Source organism: Euwallacea fornicatus, chromosome 23, assembly GCF_040115645.1.
Source record: "Euwallacea fornicatus isolate EFF26 chromosome 23, ASM4011564v1, whole genome shotgun sequence".
Taxonomy (NCBI): domain Eukaryota; kingdom Metazoa; phylum Arthropoda; class Insecta; order Coleoptera; family Curculionidae; genus Euwallacea; species Euwallacea fornicatus.
The window spans coordinates 2,894,726-2,915,662 of record NC_089563.1 but is presented as its reverse complement, the minus strand read 5'-3'; the positions used below and the strand labels follow the sequence as shown (position 1 = coordinate 2,915,662).

Sequence of the window (20,937 nt, the reverse complement as noted above, 5' to 3'; positions counted from 1 at the left end):
TATTATTTATAATCGAGAACGGCTTGAACTAGTCCGACACTGGGCGAAATTTTAAATCACCATTCTCCCGCCGCAAGAAAAACTGTCGTCCGGGACATAACCGCCTCCAATCTCGCTTCTCATAAAGCCTTTAGTGCATATAATTATACAGTGCGGTTTTTTTTCTTTTTAATCGTACAGTAGTATTATCTCCATTTTCATACTGGTTTAGATTAGTACCAACCTGAACTAACAGAAAAAAATCAAACGTAATTGAAACTATCAGCAGCTTGCAATGGCAATTAAAAGTTTATTTTTAGTGGAGTATGTTTATAAAATACCAAAATGCTTTTATGTGTTTGGGAATCGAAGGGATGTAGCTAGTAAAAATTATAAGCAATACAAACGAGCATTAGCAAGCCCGAAACTGCTGTTTTATATTAATTCAATGTTCCGTTCATTTCATTATAGGATTTATCGTACAATGTACATATGTACATGTTGTACATAAATCTTTTTTAACGTTCCAATTCAGATTGTTACAATTTTGGCGTAAAAATCGAAATGGCCTGTGCTTGATATATATTTGGTCAGTTTGGAAACAGCAGCCGAATGCGAATCCAGAAAATGGAATCCTCACTTTCATGTACAAATTTTTTGAATTGAATATCGATGATAAGCTAAGTTGTAAAACTGTATTTTGATTAATGGTAACTAATAAGTCTCGTATTTCTAGTTTATGTATAATAAATACATTATATTTTAATAAATATTTATTTACATTTTCTACGTGAAATAATTATTGACTCATAAAAAGATATTTATTTACTAAGTCCCCTTTTATTCGCAAGTCATGGTTTTAGAGCCCCTCTTGTAAAACTACTATGACTTTGAGTGGAGAGCACACTGTTTGACTTTGCTCTGACGTTAGCCAGAACTTCAAATTTTACGGTATAGAATGCACTTCAAGTAAAAATAAAATCGACAGAAACCAAGAAGAATATTCTTGTTCAAGAAATTTGTAAATAGGAGTTTGACATTGTTGACTGACAAGTGATAGAAAGCTTCTATTTTATGACGTTGACGTAGCTGAATGCAAGCGAAAAACAAATGCCTAGATATGGGTCGTGTTTCTGTTTAACTAAATCTGAAATAGTAACAAGAAAAAGTAATTTAGTAAAAACTACTATATTTTAACATACCGCATGATCATTCAAAAATAATGATATTTTAATTTAATTTAATTTAATCTGCTATAAGTGACCTGAATTTTGGGTTTTTTATCTTAACTAAACAGGTATGTTCACACAAGTTTTACCACACCAATCAATACAAGCTTGTCGAGAGGGGCGCTTGCGAGTGAAGGCGCTTTCACTACCCGACTTGCGTTTTCGGAGGTTGTAGAATAGACCAAGCACTTATGCGAATATGTAAATATGTATATATTGTAAATATTAGTCCGCAAAAATGATTGTGAAGAAAGAAAACAATATATCTCGCACGATACTTAAAATCTATCTTGTCGTGTCTAGCACCCAGAATGAATAAATACCCTCCTTTTTTCCCAGATGGTCTCTATTCGAACAAAGAAAAGGGACCCGCGCAGGTGCGGGTTAACCCAGGCTCTTTTTTTCCCTTCCGGCAGAATGTTCTAGAATGACCTACCGGAAGTGCTAGGGGAAGATTTTTCACCGGGTTCTGGAGTACCTAGGGAACCGAAGGATCACCCTAGGGTACGTCACATTGTCAAGCCTGACAGGTGACAGTTGCTCCGCCACAAGCTGTAAATACGCCGTACATCGTTTAAAGTATTACTATATCCTATTCTCATATATTATATTTAAAAATTCTTAGAAAATGTACAATGGGATTGGATTGCAAACCCCAAGGGGTTCAGGTACTAATGGCCATGTTCAACGAAACTGGGCCTTAGCCAGACCAGCTGCAAAATCCAAAGCGTATCGAAATGAAGAGGAGTTATGTGCCCTCGACGCTGCAAATTTTAAACCACCTAATAAAGAAATCTTGGACCATGAGAGGAAGAGGAAGGTCGAACTGAAATGTGTTGAGTTTGCTGAGATTCTGGAAGAGCAAGGGTAACTTTTTGCATAGTTATTGTTAAATTAATATAAAATTCTCATAGAAAATGTTGCTAGATTAATTATACTTTACGATGCTGCATATTTTTTTGCTTTAGAAAATTGCTTTTACAAATCAGTTGCACTGTTTTACCTAAGTTTATTTCTAAATTTTTAAAATTTCGTCCTCAATGCTTCAATGGTTGCTTTAGTTTCCAGACCAATTAATAAATTTCAATGATTCAACAATAAACAAAAATAAATAATAAACAATCTATATTCATATATGAGATAATCAAGTTTTTGCTACTCGTGAATGAAGAATAGAAAAAATATATGTTTTTCCATTTAGTTTAATGTTAAGCATTTCTAATAGATACTTTGACTTGACATTTTTTTCATTAGATTTACTGAGGATGCTATCCAAAATAAAGTAGATAATTATCGCAAAATGCTGTTAGGACCAGATGGCAAACTAGACAAATCAGTTGATGTATGGGGAAGAACAAAGTAGGTATATTTTATAATTTTAAGTAAAGTATGGTATAGGGTGTATATATACATATACTTCAATAATTTGTCAAACATTTTTTTTTTAATTTTGTTTGGACATCACTCCTCATAGACAAATAGATGTTGCTAGAGCGGTGGAATTGTACCATATTTTCGTTTCAAATCAAGTGACATTAGCATTCTCTGTTTCACACTAATAATTAACAATTTAGTCGCCATTGCTAAAACATAGAAAGAAAAAGAAATAAAAACAAAATTCAATTCAATTAAAATATATACAATGTTAGCATGTAAAATGTGAAGTACTCTAAAAATTTTTTATTTTATCATTGAGGAATGATAAACTAAAAATCCAAAAGTAACGGCATTTTTCACTAATTCGTTCACATAATATTATTTGTAAAAGTGATTTTTATGGTTCCAATTACTTTATAGGACAGCAAATACATAAACTAATTTGAGGTAAGTAAAAAAATATCTGAAAATTTTATTATCTGTTCATAAAAATTCAATTCAATACTAGTTAAATTGACAGAAATACTGATGGTACCTTCCTCCATATGAATAGGTTGACCTGGTTTTTTTATGGGGTACGAGATTTAGTCAGTAGAGAAATTGCAGGGTCTTGTGTATTTACTTTTTAAACTTGTTGCTTAATTTATTATTTTTGGTACTTCCACAATAAATAGTTTGAGTATTATTTAAGAAAAATCAAATTAGGAATGTACATTTTTTTGCAGTATTCAGAATTTCTCCAATTTTCTCTATCTAATTGATCCAACTGTTCATGCTTGCTTTAATTTAATCAGTATTGTACTTCTCATTGCTTAGAAGATCCTTCCATGCATTTCTGGAGAATTTGTGGCAGGCGTTATATTTTGATATACGGAAGTTAGATTAGTGATTTTTAAAAACATTTCCAATGAGAAGTTAATAATTAAAGAAATAAAATATACTAAAAAAGTTCTAATTATCCATTCGAAATTGGACAAGATTACGGCGCTTTATACGAGCCGCGCCATCTATGGGCATTCATAGCGATTAGGAATTTAAATCAATTTCCAACATTTGTTTTGGAAACTTTTACCAGTTTTTTTCCAAAACTTTCCAAAGAAAGTTCCAGGCCGTCAGTCTTTTAAGTTTTTTAAACCAAAAGTAGTTCGTGCATAATATTAAACTCTCTGTCTACAAGCATAATGTTGTTTATCAAGCCTGGCATGATAATGCATGCAAGATTGACGACAAAAACTTATGGGTAGCTTTGTTTGGGTTTTCATAGGAAGGGGTTTCGCAATGTCGCATGTCTCGGTCTGTATTTCGATATGAATACATTTACCAACTGCGTGTGTTCTTATTTAAATTTTGCTTTCTAAATTCCGGTGTAAAAATAAACATAAAAAGTAATGTTATTCGATAACATAAACAACTCAAAAATAAGAATTAAGTAACTAATATTAAATAAATAAAATATTATTTTCAGTTGTCTCTGTGAAAGGACAACAAAAGTGCACTTACAGTTAAACATTAAATCTATTTACTTTACTTCACACCCTCAGCTTGTGTCTCGCGTAAAATCAATCGCTTCGCCCTTAATTCCGGCGGATGCTGCGCAAACTAACATCCCCTACCAACCACCCTTCGCCCTTCCTCCTAAATTCGCAAAACGGTCGTCGACGTGCTCCCCGCGTTTTCAACCTACATTTTCTCAGCAAAAATGTAGTCTCCTAAGATTAAAAATACTTCCAAAATCACATAAGTCTTCCACTATTCACTAAGAGTGTTAATATTAAGTCTTCCAATAGGTTTACGGCTAAAGTGTTTTATCAAACAGTGTCATTATTTAAAGTCCTAATAATTGTGATAATAATTCTTGTCGCTTCCTTTAGTATAAGTATATTGATAGTCGTAAAAATATATGTATTGAAGTGTTAAACAATAAGCCACGAAAGAAACAGAGCGTAAGAATGAAAAGGAATTTCTATCAAAACAACCAAAGAAAGAGAATGCTCTTGGAAAATAGGCTTCAAGAATATGGAGCTACTAAATGCAACAACCTTCGGAGCACTGTGGATGAAAGAGTTATTTTCGAGAGGTTGTGGAGAGGGGCCCTATGTCAGGCCCTAGGGCCTAGGGCGACGCTGATGTCTAGAAGGCCAAGACAGTGCTGCTGTCATTGCGAATGTGTCGGTCACGGGCAGCTGATAGGGGCTCAGGGATTACCTCAAAGGAACTCGCTCAGATCTGTTGTTAGGTAACTTAATTGTTTGCAATTTTGTGAATTGATAAAAGATAAAAATATGTGAATTCGTATTTTTCTGACTATATTCGTTAGTGGTATTTATTTTTGATCTGCTGAAATTGCTAATATTCACCGGGACTTTATTTTAATAAATAGTTGATATCGACTGTTTTTGTAAGTGTGTCCACTACTGCTAACTTTAAAACGGTGGAAGTAAAAGGATTGACTAAATTGAGTTAGAGAAAGCTCTACGTGGTTGCAACATTTTCAATAATTTGAGCTGAAATTTTTAATTCATGTTTAAAAAGTGATCTTTTCCCTGAAAGGTCAATGTATTATATTTTTAGACTTATTAGCCTAGGAATCTCAAAAATAGATCATTAGAATATTTCTTTAGTAGCTTTTCGTTTTTTACATTATTATTTTTTTAATCTTCCACTCATTGAGATTACCCATTATAGTTTGCCGCCATTTTCTTCCATTCTGTCTATTTGTTGGGTGTATTTGCATGATTTCAGTTAGTTTCTCGCACACTGACAAATTATGCTATAGTTCGGGTGATTAGTGACAGTAAGGAAAAAATATATAAAAAATCTAATTTAATCAGAAAATATACATTTTTGGAATAGAACGCTCACTTAGCGCCAAGCTGTATGATGTTTGAATAGAGGGCCTCAGAAAAAATATCATCTTGTATATATTAAAAAATATTTGAAAATTTTGATTATTCGTCTCATTAAAGGGATTTGCTTTCTTGAATTTAATAAAAATGTCTCAAAAATGTATAAGTCATAGAGAAAAAAAATTATGTTACTTAACGGTTCCGCGTTATCCAGACTTAATACCTTTGGATTTTAAAGTTTGGGGTTGTAGAGTCGAAATTTTAGTCAACCTGTAAGAATATCATTGAAAATTAAGGAAAAAATATTTCTTCGACCGTTGAAAAACGAACCCACATTTACATTTTTTCTTATAAATCGGCCGTATAATCATCTCCTAAAGTAGCTTCCACTTTTTATACAACACCCTGTATTTTTGTTGACCTATCATTAGTACTAGTAATGAGTTCAGAATGTCTAAATTAGTCAGAAAGCTAACGCAACGTCTCCTATATTTCACATTGTCGTTACACAATGAAATACGATTTTAGAAGCTTTTTTTGTTTCGTTTCCCCCTGACTCACGTGTAAGATATACACGTACGTTTTCCGCTCGCTCCCCCGACTCGTGCTTCACCCCATTTTGTGTAGGGTGAATATTGATCGACGCTGAGGTCGCCGTCGCGTGCCACTTTTGAGCGACGAAACGTCTCTCCTCGACCTGTTTCAGTTGTTAGCTGAGTTTAGGAGCGTTAAAAGTCCAAGTTACAACATTCGCATTTGTACACTTCTAGTACAACGAATTCAAGTTTGTGCAATAAGTAGCCTCTAGTCGGTGGACGTGGTGTAATAATTGAATGTTTTGTGTGGTGACCGCTCTGGGTTATGATGGTTTGTTGCAGTTATGGAAAAGAAGTGGGCGACAAGTGAGTTGAACTAATAAATAAATCGGTGTGTTACAACAGTTCAACCACGAAAAAAGATCTTGTATAATGTGGTTTTAAGGGTGATTATTAAAGTTTATCGTGTGGTTTATCCTTGAAAGCGAAATGTTCATAGAAGTATTTTATTTTATTTATAACGGGGGCCTCAGAAATAATTACCACAAATAGAGGAGCAAATAGGTTTTGACCAAATATGAAGGCAAATCGTGATAAGCACGAGGTGTGGAGTATTAAAGAATCATTTTTGAAAAATTATTAATTGAACGCCGAAACGTTGTAAATTTCTTCAAAGCGACTTTAGATGTTTTAGCGAAATTTGGCGGCTTCAACAACTGTTTTAACTCGCGCTTTTAACCTTCAAGAGAGTCCAAAAGTTCAGATTTTTTCTGTACAAGCGATCAAATGTTATTTTTATTTTCAAGGAATGGCGGAGTACCGTTTCTGGTCTTAAAATATGCAGTTACATGTTGGTTTATTATAGCTTAGCATGGATAACTCTGAAAAATGCATATTTCTCAAGGGGAAACCATGTTTTCTTCTTCCGCTGGCGTGCGTACCATCATGTCAATAGACATTTTTTAATAGAACGAAATTAACATTTGATTTTAATACCTAAAATTTATAATAATTGCTTAGAACGTTTATCGTTAATTTCAGTTCCCGTTTGAATTCTTTAACACCGCGTGTGAAGTGTTTTCCAGCACATGCTAACGAAATGAGTCATGGAAGTCATATTCCTTTTTTTTCTCAATAAATTATCCAACAGTGTCCGTTTATATAGAATATACCTTGCTTTTCAAAAAGTCCCAGATGTCATTATCCATGGGAATAATATCCGGTGACTGTGCTTGCCTTTGTAACGGTGCAATCTATCTCCGTGATTCAATCCAATTGTGGGGATAGTTTTTATGCAGTCACGCTATAATCTGTTCTGAAAAGTGGGAAGGGGCATTACGGTGCGTGAATCACACATGAAGCCTTGCTAAGAAGGAAATCTCTTCAAAAACTTCATTAAAACGATTCTAGAGAAAGTGGAAATCACTGATATCATTTAAAGATTCTGGCAAAAAATGTGGACCTACGAAATGATCTTCCACTATTCCGGCTTGGGCACTTGTTTTAAATTGATGCTCAAGATTAGTTACATACGACTCTCATTTTCCCAAGCGGAAATATATATGTACGTATACCAAAAATCTCAGTTTGTGTGAGGCAGCAGTTGCAAATAAAAAAATATTTTCGAAAATTGCGATTTTCCTCACTCCTCTCAACAAATCTCGAAAATGGCTTGAGCACGACACAACGACGACAAGATCAGATCGGCAACTTTGAATTTTACTGCCATTGATTTTTGATATGTGTGTGTGGTCTCTTGGAGCGACACGAACTACTTCTAAAATCACGACTTACTTTGGGAACTTTGTTGAACCTTCCTTGAGCCATTTACGGTTTCCCCGAACCCTTGTGCTCACCGTCGAATTTGTAGAATAACTCGTGACAGATTTCATCAAATGACATTTTCGTTTACTTAAAGCGTCACGGAAACGCACCAAGTAGCCGAGGCACAGCAGGAAAAGAACGCGCGCCTGCGCGAGGCCTTCGGCATATCCGAATATTTCGTCGAGGGTAGCAGTTTCGACCCGGATCGTCAGGCGAAAGAGAAACTGGCCGCAAGCGCAGCAGCAGCCAAACGAGAAAAACAGAGGGCCCTCGAAAAAGAGAAGGAGAAACAGGACGCTGCCAGGTACCAGCTGGTGAGGACTCCGACGCCGGAAAGGAGCGGAAACGAAGAGAGTGACAAGGAAAAGGAGGAGCGCAAGAAGAAGAAGAAGCGCAAGCAAAAAGAGAGCAGGTAATCGTTTTAGAAAATTTAATTAGTTGAATTCAGTATTCGATTTGTCTTGGCAGTCCTTCGAGTGAGGAGTCGAAGAAGAAAAAAAAGAAAAAAAGCCGGAAAAAAGACAAGTAAGTAGGACGCAAACGTTCGCTACGTTACAACTCAGTGTCATTACTTTCCGTTGTTTCACACATTATTGCCAAATAATTGAAAATGGCGTTGATTTCACGTTGGTTGTAGTGCTTTTCGTTTCCTTTGTTACAAAGACTTTATAGTTTTCCGTTTATTTTTCTAACTAAACAATCGCTAGCGATTAAATGATATTCCGTATACTAATCGATTGGTGGTATATTTTTTTGCCGTACATCGTAAAAGAAGGCAGTAACCAGGTAATTGTATGGTCCGTTTTTTATAAACATTCGTCCGATTTATTTTCATCTTTCCGTTTCTCCTTTTTTTATGATGTTTAGCCTGTCCCGAATTGCGGATCTTGAAGGTGCGTTGAAGAAGCGTTGCAAGAATTTGTATTAAAAAAAAAAAAAAGACCGAAATGGCTGTAATAGTGGAAATGAGATTGTTTCCATTCGAAAATATACGCTTTTGAACGTGAGTAGTATTAACCTTTTGTTCATTCATCCATTACTGAAAGTGTATGTTTTCGAATGTATTTCTTCTTTAGTTATGACAATATAAGGCCTTGAAGCTCATCGCTTCAATCTTTGTTCAGAGTTTTCCTAGAATCGTTTGTTTCTTGTTCGTATTTCGTAACAAATTTCTTTCACACAATTGGCTTTATGTGTCGTAAACTAAAACTCCTGTTTGTGTGTTGTGTTACTATTCTAGGCGATATCATAAAAATCGTTTTTATGTCTTAAGCTTTACATTACGTTTCTTACATTTAGGTCGGGGAAGTCTAAAGAGCGTAAGAAGAAGAAGAAGCAACGTAAAGATGAGTGGTCTGATGATACAAGTTCAGATTCTGATGAATCGGATCATGAGTCCAAAAAGAAAAAAAGCAAGAAAAAAGAAGTAAGTGAAGCAACACCTCAGAATGCCACGCAGGGTGTCAATTTCAAAACTTCCCGTTCTTATTATCTCGAAACAGGATAAATTGTTTAAAATCGCCGGAACATGTCGATCTTGTTATCGAGGGGGAACAATTTTTACACAGAACACACTACACTCTTTCCAACGTTCTACCCTGCAGAACCATCCTATCAAATATTTTAAATAGTAGAGAAGGTTACGGGATACATAATTTCGAAGGGCTTTTCATTATCTACACATTGCTGCTTCATTCGTCACATTTGACTCTATGAATAACAGCAAAAATACGATGGCCTCCAAACATTCAAATAACTTTAGCCCCTTCTTCATCGATCTAATTGTGGAAACGATACGCGAAACGAAATGATGTGTATACAGCGTGTATATGCTTGAGGAAGGACATATGAACAGTGATAAAAACCACTTGAAGCGGTCACTAACACAGAAAGTAAAATTAAGCGAGACTAGATTTGGTGCAATGATCAGACACCAGTCACTTATCTCAAATTGATCTTCTAGAATTATGATCGGTTGGAATTTTGTCAACAAAACCATTATTTCGTAGAAATTAAAGGAGGGATTTCAATTATTGTTTATTTTTCGACACTGCAGGCACTGCACTGTCCAGTCCCACGTCCGCCTATGGCTCTTTTCTTTCATTTATTTCCTGTAATTGTTTAAAAATCTATCCCGTTTAAGATGATAAGTATGGAAAGATTTCAAATAGACTCTATAATCACTGTAATGCTGTAAAATTCCAGTAGTTTATTATAATTGTTATTATTGTGCATCATTTCTTCTTATTTATAAAGGGCGTTCTCAGTCTCAAAATATCAATAACTTTAAAGCCATGTTAATGTAAGTGTGCCAAACTCTCTGTATTAACTCTAAGGAATGTTTCTTATTTACAGAAAAAAAAGTCATCTAAAAAGAAGCGAAGAGATTCTTCAGAAAGTTCAGATAGAAGGTAAGATCTCATATGTGTACTCTTGATTTAATATATAAACAAATCTTCAGTTCCCCAGAGGTGAAAAAACACAAACGCGACAAAAGCCCCGTTGCTGACACCTGTAAGCATAAAACCAAAGAATCGAAGAAAGATAAAGACGCTCCGAAGAAGACCAAACGACCTTCAAGATCCCCATCCCCGGTCCGCAAACACCCAAAGCTTGACCATGGCAAATCACCACGGAAACACTCCAAGGAAAGAAATGGCAAGAAAGTGGAAGAGGGCGAGGGCGAGTCGAGAAAACGAAAAAATTACGACAATCATCGGCGTAAATCTGCAACTCCTGAAAGACGCGACAAGAAAGAAACTCCCGAGCATGTGCCAAGAAGAAAGTCGAAATCGAGAAGTTTGTCTGCTAACAGGAAATATAAGCCTGCGAGAGAGGATAGGTATAAAAGCGAGGAAAGGAGAAGACGGTCACGGTCAGATGATCGAGGTTATAATAGGAGGCGATCTCCTGATCGTAGAAGCCGTAGGTACCGATCTAGATCAAGATCTAGACACAGTGGAAGAAGAGAAGAGGAGACTAAAGGTAGAGAAGAGGAGACTAGAGGTAGAGGAAGGGAGACAACTCGTAGCAAGGGCCGAGAAAGGAGTAGCCGGGGAAGAGAGAGGACGAGGAGTAGAAGCCCACAATCTAACGAGCGTCCTTCAAAAGGACGCCCTCCTAGTCCGAGTAAAACACCCACAAGACGCAGCTCTCCTAAAAGGACATCACCTCTTCCAGTAGACAAACCAAAAAAGGAGCCTACAAAGAACAAGAGAAGTGAGAGTCCTGAAATTAGACCCTCGGAGGAGAAAAGCTTTGAAGTACCAGCGAAACATCGGTCACTAACGCCGCCGAAAAGGAGAGGGCCTAGTCCTAAAAGAAAAGAAAGTCCCAAGACAACCTCTACACGGTCAAAAAGTCCTCTGAAATCTAGGAGTCCAATACCGAAAAGCCCTCTTGCCAAGAGGTCAACATCAAAGGAAAAAGCTTCTAAAGTGGTAATGAAACCGAAGTCTCCGAAGGTTGTCAAGAAGCCCATGCCAGTGGTGATGTTGCGGCAGTCTTCCAGCGAGAGGGAAGAATCCGATAAAAGCGACAAAGAGGAGTTGCAGCAGGAAGTAGACAAGGAGAGGGAATTGAGGATTTTGCGACTGCTGAAATGTGGCTTAGCTGCCAAAGCGAAAGAATCACTGGAGAAGAAGAAGGAGAAAAACGAGAAGATGGAGAGCCCTCCCAAAGCGGTGCCTAAAGCTATAGGAGTGCAGTCGGATATGTTTGATATAAAGGTAAGTTTCCTGATTAGTCTTGGAGGGGTTTTGAAAAATTGTGAAAAAGAATGATAGGTTCGCCGGAATTAAATAGCCGTTTATGTCATTGAAAGGGAGGACAATAATCGTTTTCTTCCCGAGGATGTTTTGATGTTTGACGCGGAAAGTATACGCAGGGTGCCACAAATTCGGGTTGAGAATCTTGAAAACAGTAAGAGATGCGAGTTTCGACAAATTGAAGAAAATGTCTTTCAATATTGAAGTAAAGTAAATCTTTTAAACGAAATTTTCCGAATATCCTCACGTAGAGGTCCATGCTTTAATTAGTATAAACAACACTCAAAATACAATATACATATAAGTTATTTTTCCTTTTACAGGTGTTGCCATTGAAGAGGGATAAATCTCCTTCCAAAGTAAACAAAGATACGTTAAACATTAGACGGAGACCGAGTCGTAGCAAATCCAGATCAAGGTCTGAGAGCTCATCCAAAGATCGCAGTAGCAGATCGAGGAGTCGGAGTTCTTCTTCTAGCAACAGGTAATAAATCGATTTTTCGTTAAAAATTTGCGCGATTAAAACGGCCTCGTTCTTGTCTAGCTCTAAACACAACAGGTCGCGAAGCAATTCTCGTTCCTCCAGCAGTAGTAGCAGGTCAGAGAGATCGTCTAGATCGCGAAGTCGCAGCGGTTCCAGTACCTCCAGATCCTCATACAGTTCCAGTTGTTCATCCAGACGATCCAGGTCGATTTCGATACCGCGGCGCCACGGATCACCTAGTTTTCTGTCGAGAAGAAGGATAACAAGGTAAGGTGATTTTGGTGTTACGTATATTTTTTGAAATATTATTTTTATATATTTTTAAAAAAATCTACTTTGGCACATTTGGTAGTTTTCCTTTGCCTTTGAAGTTTATTTGGCTTTTCTTTTCGTTTCAGGCGCAAGTAGGAGGTGCGTGTTTTATATGTGTAGACTATCGAATTGATTATTATTTATTTGTAGTTCACCCTCCACATTGTTCATTATTCAGAAGTAATTTTTAGAACTAAGTTTTGAGTCGACAGTAATAATGATTATTGCAATAAAACATTTTTGTTTTGTTATTGTACAAGCTCGTTTTATTTTGTGTTTCTTTCGTATTTTATTCTGTTCTCAGGTAAGTTGCATGATTCGTTACTTTTGTTTTCCATTCATGGTGAGTATGTTGTATGTAACAGTGTTTTAGAAGATTTTCCGTTGTCTTGATATGTCGAAAAATAAATTCATTTCGGGCTGCGGAGTTCAGGTTATTACCAGTTTTTTAGGGATTTTAAACTGTTCAATTATATTGCGTTTTTACATCTTCCGAAACTATTATCGGTATCTTTTTTTACATTGAAATAGACAGGCACCAAAGTCTGTGTGCGGTAAAACCCTTCACATAGCTGGATGACTCATACGTCCGATGACTCATGATGAGTGCGATATGAAAGCATTTCGCTACAAGAAGTCGAACCTCCACGATACGAAAAAACACGAGGACGTTACAAAGAATTAATCATCCGCTTGACACATCTAGAATTTATTCAAGATAAATTTACATCATTCACGGGATGATTCCAAAAATTTCTCGTGTGGTTTGTTAGTTCGTCTATATGAAACCTGTGCGACTCCCAGCTGGAACTTGGATTACTTGTAGCACGCTGTAAAGTACGGGTTTTCCGTCATGACAATACGTGAGTATACGGGTAAAACCAGTTCAACTGGAAACGGGAATTGTGCAAGTGGAAGAAGGATCGCATAAGGTTTAGTATGTCTATGATAAAACCAACTAAGGGGCTTTCGAAGCTGGCAGGTAACGTGGGCAGAGTCGTTCCGGTGTTTGCAGGATTTCTTATTGTTACAGAAGTTTTAGTGAGGGATTAAATTAATTTCGAATTTTTATTTGCCGTTTAAAACGATGTTCAGTACCGATCCACTGTCGCATGGGGGATGTTACAGTTATCAGTTAATTACATCAAAGTAATACGTAAATACGTGCATTTATCTAAAGTTTTTATTTCTTATTGCTGTGTTTTGCTCCAGTAGTTAAAGAAATTTTTTATAGCCGCGAAGACAAGCAAATTGATACTAATTTAAACGTTGAACGAGACAGTGACCCCGCCCACTTCATTGTTGATCTTTGTCGAAGGCACATTAAAACTTATGCGGACCTTCTCCCACTAGTACAGTTCCTATGTTTTCACTTGAACTGGTTTTACTTGTACACTTACTTATTGTTTTAAAGGAAAACCACTTGTATATAGAAAGCGGTTCACATGAGATTAATTCTCAAAAAAAAAAAGTTGATTTACTTAATTAAATTTTCATATAGATTTATGTAAGTAATATGATTTAATTGAAAATTAACTGTTTAAAATCGATTACGATGAACATGTTTCCACTTTCTCGGTACACACCACTTACACGGTACAAGACACCAGGGTAGGCGAATCTATTATTCATGCTGCTTTATAAATTTTTGATACTAGATTGTCCGAGTGTATTATGTCTCGTTCAAGCCTGAATTTTTCTGGATTTAGTAAATTCCAGTCAGTCGTGTTATTATAAAAGTGACCACTCTCTATATAAAGTGCGATCGTTAAAAAAAGTCGCAGTAGGCAGTATATGGTAGACACACCTCGTTGATTGAACCATTTGCTATTTGCAATAAAAAATTTGACTGATCAACTGGTAACAGATGAATCTATTCACGACGTGCCTTTAACGTTTAACACCTTTCAAACTTTTCAGGCATCTCATTATAATAATACAAGGTGACTTTAAAACATATTTCGATAAGTAACCTATTTTTAAGTAAGGTTTCCTGAATCGATAGGGTGTTCGATAACCATCCCAAAATTTTAGGGTATATTAACCATAGTTTTCTTCAACACCGTTTTTGAAGCAATAACTAACCAAAGCAAAGGATGGACGAAAGAACACCTTCCAAAAAACAACTAATTTACTTTGGGCTTTTGACATTAATTTGCCTTACGAGCATACCTCTGAATCACTAACCTGAACTAACCTTCATCTCGGAAATATTCTTTTATACGGGGTTCGTCATATATTTCAATATCAAACATTTAGTATCGTACTCATTTATATTGGAAAGCTGCATGATGAACAGGGTGTTGAGTTTGCGCTGGACAGCATAAAGTTACACTTTATTAAACACCAACCTTGGTACAATTAGTGCTACTTTAATAAGAAGAGTACTAAAAGCCTTAAATATAATCTATATCACATTAAAATGCATCAAAAATAGACTGTAGGGGATTTTAACTCAATAAGGCACCAGACTTTACGTCCGCTATTACATTTGCCAATCAAGCTATCTTTCATAATAATGACCGAGTAAATTGTAATTTTCGTTATAATAACAATGTAAATCGTCATATTTTACGAGTTTTGGATCATCAGCTTAGATGGACGGTCAATGTGTGGGGAGAATATGTGGATGATTTTATCATAGGCCCGTACTTCTTAGATGGTCATTTAAACGGCGACAGATCTTTTGAATTATTGAACAATTCTCTGACACAGTTACTACGGAATGTGTCGGAAAACATAAGACGCACCATGTGGTATCAACATGATTATACGCCTGTTATTATACTAAAAATGTGCGTAATTATTTAAACGAGCAATTTCGTGATCGATAGGTCGGTCGAGGACGTCCTGTGCCATGGCCGGCGAGATCTCCGGATCTTACTGCCATGGATTTTTTTATGGAGGTTCGTAAAAGATTACCTATTTCAAAAAGATCTCACTACACAAAAAGTACTGAAAAACAGAATAAGAACTGAATTTTCTAACGGGGCACAAGAAGAGATATTACAAAATGTGCGTGAATGATTGCGGTGAAGCCTTTAGACGTTCCCATAACAAAATAAGTAACATTTTGGACACTTGTTAGATTAAAATAATGTCCATTACGATTTAATTGAAAGTTTATAAATGTGTCCGGCAGTATGTCTGAAAGTTATGTAAAAAAGTACTATTGCAAAAATGGCTTTGTTACAATTATCCCAATTTTATTTCATTTTCAGTATCCCTCTAATGAGGGATACTGAAGTGAGGTTTTCTATGCATTCTTTTATGATATTTCTCTGCACTTGAAACACCGAGCATTGGAACATACAGTGTTCTGCGGTGTCGATGACTCCGCAATTCACGCAATCCGTATCCGTTTTTCCCATTCTGTGGCTGTAGCTCCTGAAACAACTCTGGCAGCTTAGCATCTGAGTTAGATGGCAGTACAGGTGCCTATGATTCTTCAACATTGAAAACTCTAGGTCAGGTATCAGCCGCTCAGTCCACTGACCCTTGTCTGCAAAAAGATTTTATATTGGTATTTATACAAAGGCACAAGGAACCGAGTTCGGAGTAATGGCGAACCCTGTATAATGCAATAAAAAACTTAATCAATATCTACTAATCAACTGTCGCTGCAAGTATCTGCTCAACGGAAAACTGTCTAGATCACTCCCAACTAACCCCAAACTAACGATTCCTTCTCCCACTAACACAGTGCAAGGAAACGACCCATTCCCTACACTAGAATGTCACCAAGTTCAGAGAGCAGCTGCAGCAGTGTAAGTCCATACTACAGACGAAGGTCTCCCACGAGGTCGCCTACGAAATCCATGAGCAGATCAATGAGCAGGTCTCTGAGTCGGACGCCGGTAAGGTCGTCGAAATCGCCCTGAGGGTTCAGTTGCGTTAGTTTAGTACCACCCGAGGTGGATTAATTAAAGTCTCAGGACTACAACGGCTTTGGTATAATACTTGTTGTTTCCAACGAAAAGCTAGCGATGGTACTAAGCTGACAAGTAAATTACCATGAATGGTTGTATCTAGGAATAGCAAATGTGTAAATGTAATTTTTATTGCTAATATTAATAGTGCAATGGATTTGCGATTTTTAGAGGCCTGTCACACTGAACATTTGTGCAATTTCATTTAAGTAGATTATGACTACATGTGTAGTTAACAACGTGATGACAGGCTGATTCTAATGAAGCATCAAGAGTAAATATTTTAACATCAGCTTTCATTAACATTATATGATCTCCAATAACAGTAGTGTTCTAGATGTAGCAGTATTGTTGTGTTGAATAGGAATATTCATACAATAAATAAGGTTCTAATCTGTAAATTAATTGACATTCCATAAAAAAACAGAACCATTAGACCTTAATATGGAAAAATAAACTACTTAAGAAAGGACTGCTGTTTGCAGAAATGGTGAAATTTTATCTCTATTGCCCTTACTTTCGCTCTTGTTGTAGGTGTCGTTGTGCACTTTTTCGTTTTAATTTATTTAATTTAAATGTTTATTAATTATATTTATTTAATATTAAATGGATGCGTTTAGTGTCGAGGCGCAAGCCGGTCGGCTAGCGCGAGGCTGCAATCAAAAACCGTTCAATATTTCTAGTCCAAAATGCTCCTGCGTGATATTGGGTATCAGTTTGGTACGTACGCATGTCTATTTGTAATTTATTTAACTTATTTGTGAATTATTTATTAGCCAAATTGGTATATTATATATTATACATGTACGAGGATAACGCGTTTTCTTGTCCTTTGGTGCGTATATAAGACTTGAAATTCATTTCAGTCCGTCCTTTAAGCTACAATGAACACGATTACGTCATGAACAATCTCTTTATAGGAAAGGGAAAGTTTAATTGGAACGACTTTTGTAACTTAATAAATAAAGGTTTATCGCAAAATTTCTGAAACTCATAAATGTTGTAATGTAAACCCTACAAAGACGATTGTTTATTTTTTTATTATTAAGAGTGTTTTCTGTTAGTTCAGGTACCTGTAATATAGCAATGCATTGAAGTGGACATTTTAAACGTGCACATATGGATAATATCACCGTATGATCAGAGATAAAAAAATTGTACTGTATAATTATATGCACTTACCGGCCTTATGGGAGGCGAGGTTGGCGACGGTTTTTTCTCAGATGAAAGTTTTTCTTGCGGCAGGAAAATGGTGATTTAAAATTTCGCCCGGAGTGTCGGACTAGTTCAGGCCGTCCTCGATTATATATAATAATAATGATAATAATTAAATGGGGTGTCTCATAAAATATATACATTTGGTATGTTACCTATTTTGAGATCACCCTATATACGTCTCACTAATATATAGTTTTTGAAATTACGAGAATACTTTATAAACCGCACGTATGAAAACAGAATTTGACTAAAACCGATACACGTAAACCGACATATTGTTTTGCATTAATACGCCACTCGGAAGTGACGTGTTGGAATAAGAAGGTTTTGGAAACAAAAGAATAGCACTTCCGCTGTCAGTGTTAATTGCGGCGCCGCGTCTTCTTCCGTGTCGTCCGTGAAAATTATAAAATTTTGACTCAAATGTGGAAAAAGTTTGGAAATAGTTGTGCTAACCTGAAAGTTAATTATATAGAAACGTAACGAGGGTTCGTATGGGATTCTGCTCAGTGGAAAATGGGTAAAAATGCACTTTTGAAATTCGATTTCATCGACCAGTTCCAGGAAAATTATGTCGTTTGTGTTCGGGTGCACCGAAGCGACTCGATCGTTGAGTCGCATATATGGAGAGCATTTAAATTGAATCGAAGTAAAAATTTCGGCGATGGAAAAGTAAATAGTCATAGGCGGACATGGGGCAAGGCAGTGCAGTGCGTGTTATATTGAAGATATACAGTACCTGAAATCTTTCTTCTTAATGATTGAGAAATTCCAGTTTTCGCTGACAAGATTTCAAACGGACCATAATTCCAGAAGGTTTATTTTCGGTAAGTGACCGATGTGCGATAAATGTACCTAATTTAACCTCGATTAATTTTATTCTGTGTGTTGGCGACCACGCTAAGTGGTTTTTGTCACCTTTTTTATACCTTTCCTCAGGTATAAATTTATTGTTGATTTTTTTCGTTCCGCGTATCGTTTCCATGCTTAAGAGCCATACGTTTGCAAATAAGGGTGTAAAGTTATTTGAAAGTTTGTAGACCCTCCGATTATTGTTATCATTCATCCTATGACGCGTATATTTATGTGTTAATTTTGGTGCAGATACCAATTATTAGATGATTCATGGGGTGGCACAACAAACAATATATTCAAAGTAAGGAATAAATTTATTGTCGAATTAGCTCGAAACAGAAATTGTTTGGTGGTATCCAAAAATTTAGATTATTAAATTAAATGTTCTTGTGTTTCAAGTGTCAACTGTGTACGCCTCTGATTTAAGTTCAATTTATTTGTCAATGCGTTTCTTCCGGAGGAAACAGGTGTTTAGCACATTATTTACAAATATGTTATTAATAATAATTTCGATTCTGGACAATTTGGCGGAGAAAACTTTGCCCTTACAAGATCACGACACGATATTTAGGGCTATTGTTTATCAGAGTATTAAATTTATTATGGCCTTAATATATATTATCCAGCCCTCCAAGTTATTAAGTTTTAATAAATTTAGACAAAATATTAAGGTTGATAATAACTTTATCTTTATTATGTATCTATGTATATGAATTATGAACATAACGTATGAAACTTTAAATTAGTATTGCTCTCGAAGAACTTTTGACTTCTTTTTCGATCAAGTTCTCTTTACAATAGGAAATGGATTTTTTAGTTCGTCGGTGATATGTTTGCATATTGAAAGTGCTCTCTTCAATTCGCAACTGCACTCTCGTTTTTCTAAATCTAAAAACGTCTGGTACAACTGTATCGTTTCGAAAATCGATCAGTTATACCTTAACAAAATTCAGGTAGTACTAGTATCATTTCGTAGATGATTCGTTCGAATGTTTGCGCGGTGATGAACGAGATATTTGTTACGGGCACAGAACTAATAATTGGGATAATCAGTTTTTTTTTGTTCATAACATTCATGAGGTATGCCCTTAGAATATTCATGACTTAATGAGCAAAAATGGGTGGCGTCTAACTGTCATTTTGTGAGTAAAAGTGAATGTTGCTGATATGATTCTGGTTGGTCCTCTTGGTGCTCAGAGCGTAAGGTCTCATTATTGTTTCTTGTGGTTCACAATTAAGTTTTGTCGGGTCAATGAAAATGACGTTAGAATTTTAGTTTATGATCAAAATTATTTGCAATTTTTGCTCTTTTGGAATGTACTTAGAACCATCTTGGGAAGTAGGCAGAGAATGATCTCACAATTTGAGCTGTTTTAAAAATCTTTTTTTTTTGTGTGTGTATTTGCCTCTACTTCGAGTTGCAATAAATTCGAATCTTGTTTAGAAGACATTTTCTTCAGTTTTACGGTTTTATAAAATTAACAGACAGAGATAATAAGTTAATGTTGATAGTGGAGCTTTTTTTAAATATATATACATATGTACATGCGTGTATATGTTAATAATAAATATGACGTAAGAAAATATAAATTCTGAAAATTCCTTTGACTTCTTGCTGGATCAATTTTTATTTAATAAAAAATATATTTATTTGTTATAAATATAGTGTGATTCTTAATCTATCCGCATGAACTTGTGAAATTATAGTTGAGGAGAAATAATGATTAATAGTGAAAAGAAATGTAGTATAATATTTTAGATTTAAAGGTACCCAGTGTTGCAAGATTCCTTCTTGCTGCAAATTTTTAGTATATATAGATAATATCTATTATAGATTTGTTCCATGTGAGAATGAAGGTAGGGACCGGACCAATTGAATTGACCTGATTATTATCAGTTGTTCTTCCTATAAAAAAAAATCTAGAATTTGAAGTGAATTAGGCCCCGTTTCATGCATCACTGTCGAGGAGACGCAAATATTTTATGAATGGTGATCCTAAACGAATTTTGACATAAACTTTTATATTTTACAGAGCGTTTTAGCTCCTCTAGTAATTTTATGTAAACTGTAATACGTTGTTAAATGAAGTGTGTCCATTTACGTAAACGAATGCAAATATGAAACTCTTTACTCCGCCTAATAGCTTAGTATGTTACTCCAAATTGACGTGAAACAATATTTTATGCAATGTTCCAGTTCGTTTTAAATTGCTAAGAGGGCCATTGATTTAAATTGATGGTATTGCGGTGTTTACGTAAATCCAAGAAAATTGGCCACGTGTATAATTATATATTTGCAATTAAAAATTTACTTACCTGAAAGAAAACTTGCTGATTTATGAGATAGTGGAAAACCTTTTCGGCACATTAGACGTGTTGATGTATAATAGAATAGTCACTGTTGCACTTCTCGAAAAGCGTTAACATGAAGGTGAAATGCGATAGATAGAATAATAAAGATCGTAGAGACAATGAAGTTATTTTTATTGAAAGAAGTGTTTCAATAAGCTAAATTGTAATAGAATTTTTCGATAAAATATTCTAACATTTCAACAATGAAATGGCATTCGTTAGTTATTCT

General features: G+C 35.6%; 1 protein-coding gene and 1 long non-coding RNA gene across 7 annotated transcripts; one reads left to right on the top strand and one right to left on the bottom strand.

Moving 5' to 3' along the window:
• Window positions 1-1,086: 1,086 nt before the first annotated feature.
• Srrm234 (Serine-arginine repetitive matrix 2/3/4) lies at window positions 1,087-17,099 on the top strand. Of its 6 annotated transcripts, none has more exons than XM_066295940.1 (11): window positions 1,087-1,276; window positions 1,834-2,075; window positions 2,463-2,567; window positions 7,886-8,203; window positions 8,260-8,316; window positions 9,091-9,217; window positions 10,147-10,202; window positions 10,253-11,519; window positions 11,882-12,042; window positions 12,103-12,309; window positions 16,058-17,099. In XM_066295940.1, the coding sequence occupies exons 2-11, from the start codon at window positions 1,837-1,839 to the stop codon at window positions 16,233-16,235; spliced, it is 2,715 nt and encodes a 904-aa protein (XP_066152037.1). In that variant the 5' UTR covers window positions 1,087-1,276; window positions 1,834-1,836; the 3' UTR covers window positions 16,236-17,099. The 6 variants fall into 6 exon arrangements, with proteins under 6 accessions (XP_066152037.1, XP_066152041.1, XP_066152039.1 ...); XM_066295944.1 differs by lacking the exon at window positions 16,058-17,099 and adding an exon at window positions 12,441-12,613; XM_066295942.1 differs by lacking the exon at window positions 8,260-8,316.
• Window positions 2,502-7,868, bottom strand: LOC136346630 (uncharacterized). The gene is made up of 3 exons (XR_010733336.1): window positions 7,762-7,868; window positions 7,140-7,282; window positions 2,502-2,791 (listed from the first exon to the last, which is right to left on the bottom strand). It is a non-coding gene; the product is annotated as an uncharacterized lncRNA (long non-coding RNA).
• Window positions 17,100-20,937: the final 3,838 nt, after the last annotated feature.

Coding starts and splice junctions, on each gene's coding strand:
- Srrm234 (XM_066295940.1), top strand. CDS start 1,837: ATGTACAATGGGATTGGATTGCAAACCCCAAGGGGTTCAGGTACTAAT. Junction 2,568..7,885: donor GATGTATGGGGAAGAACAAA/GTAGGTATATTT, acceptor GTTTACTTAAAG/CGTCACGGAAACGCACCAAG. Junction 12,043..12,102: donor AGTTCTTCTTCTAGCAACAG/GTAATAAATCGA, acceptor GTTCTTGTCTAG/CTCTAAACACAACAGGTCGC.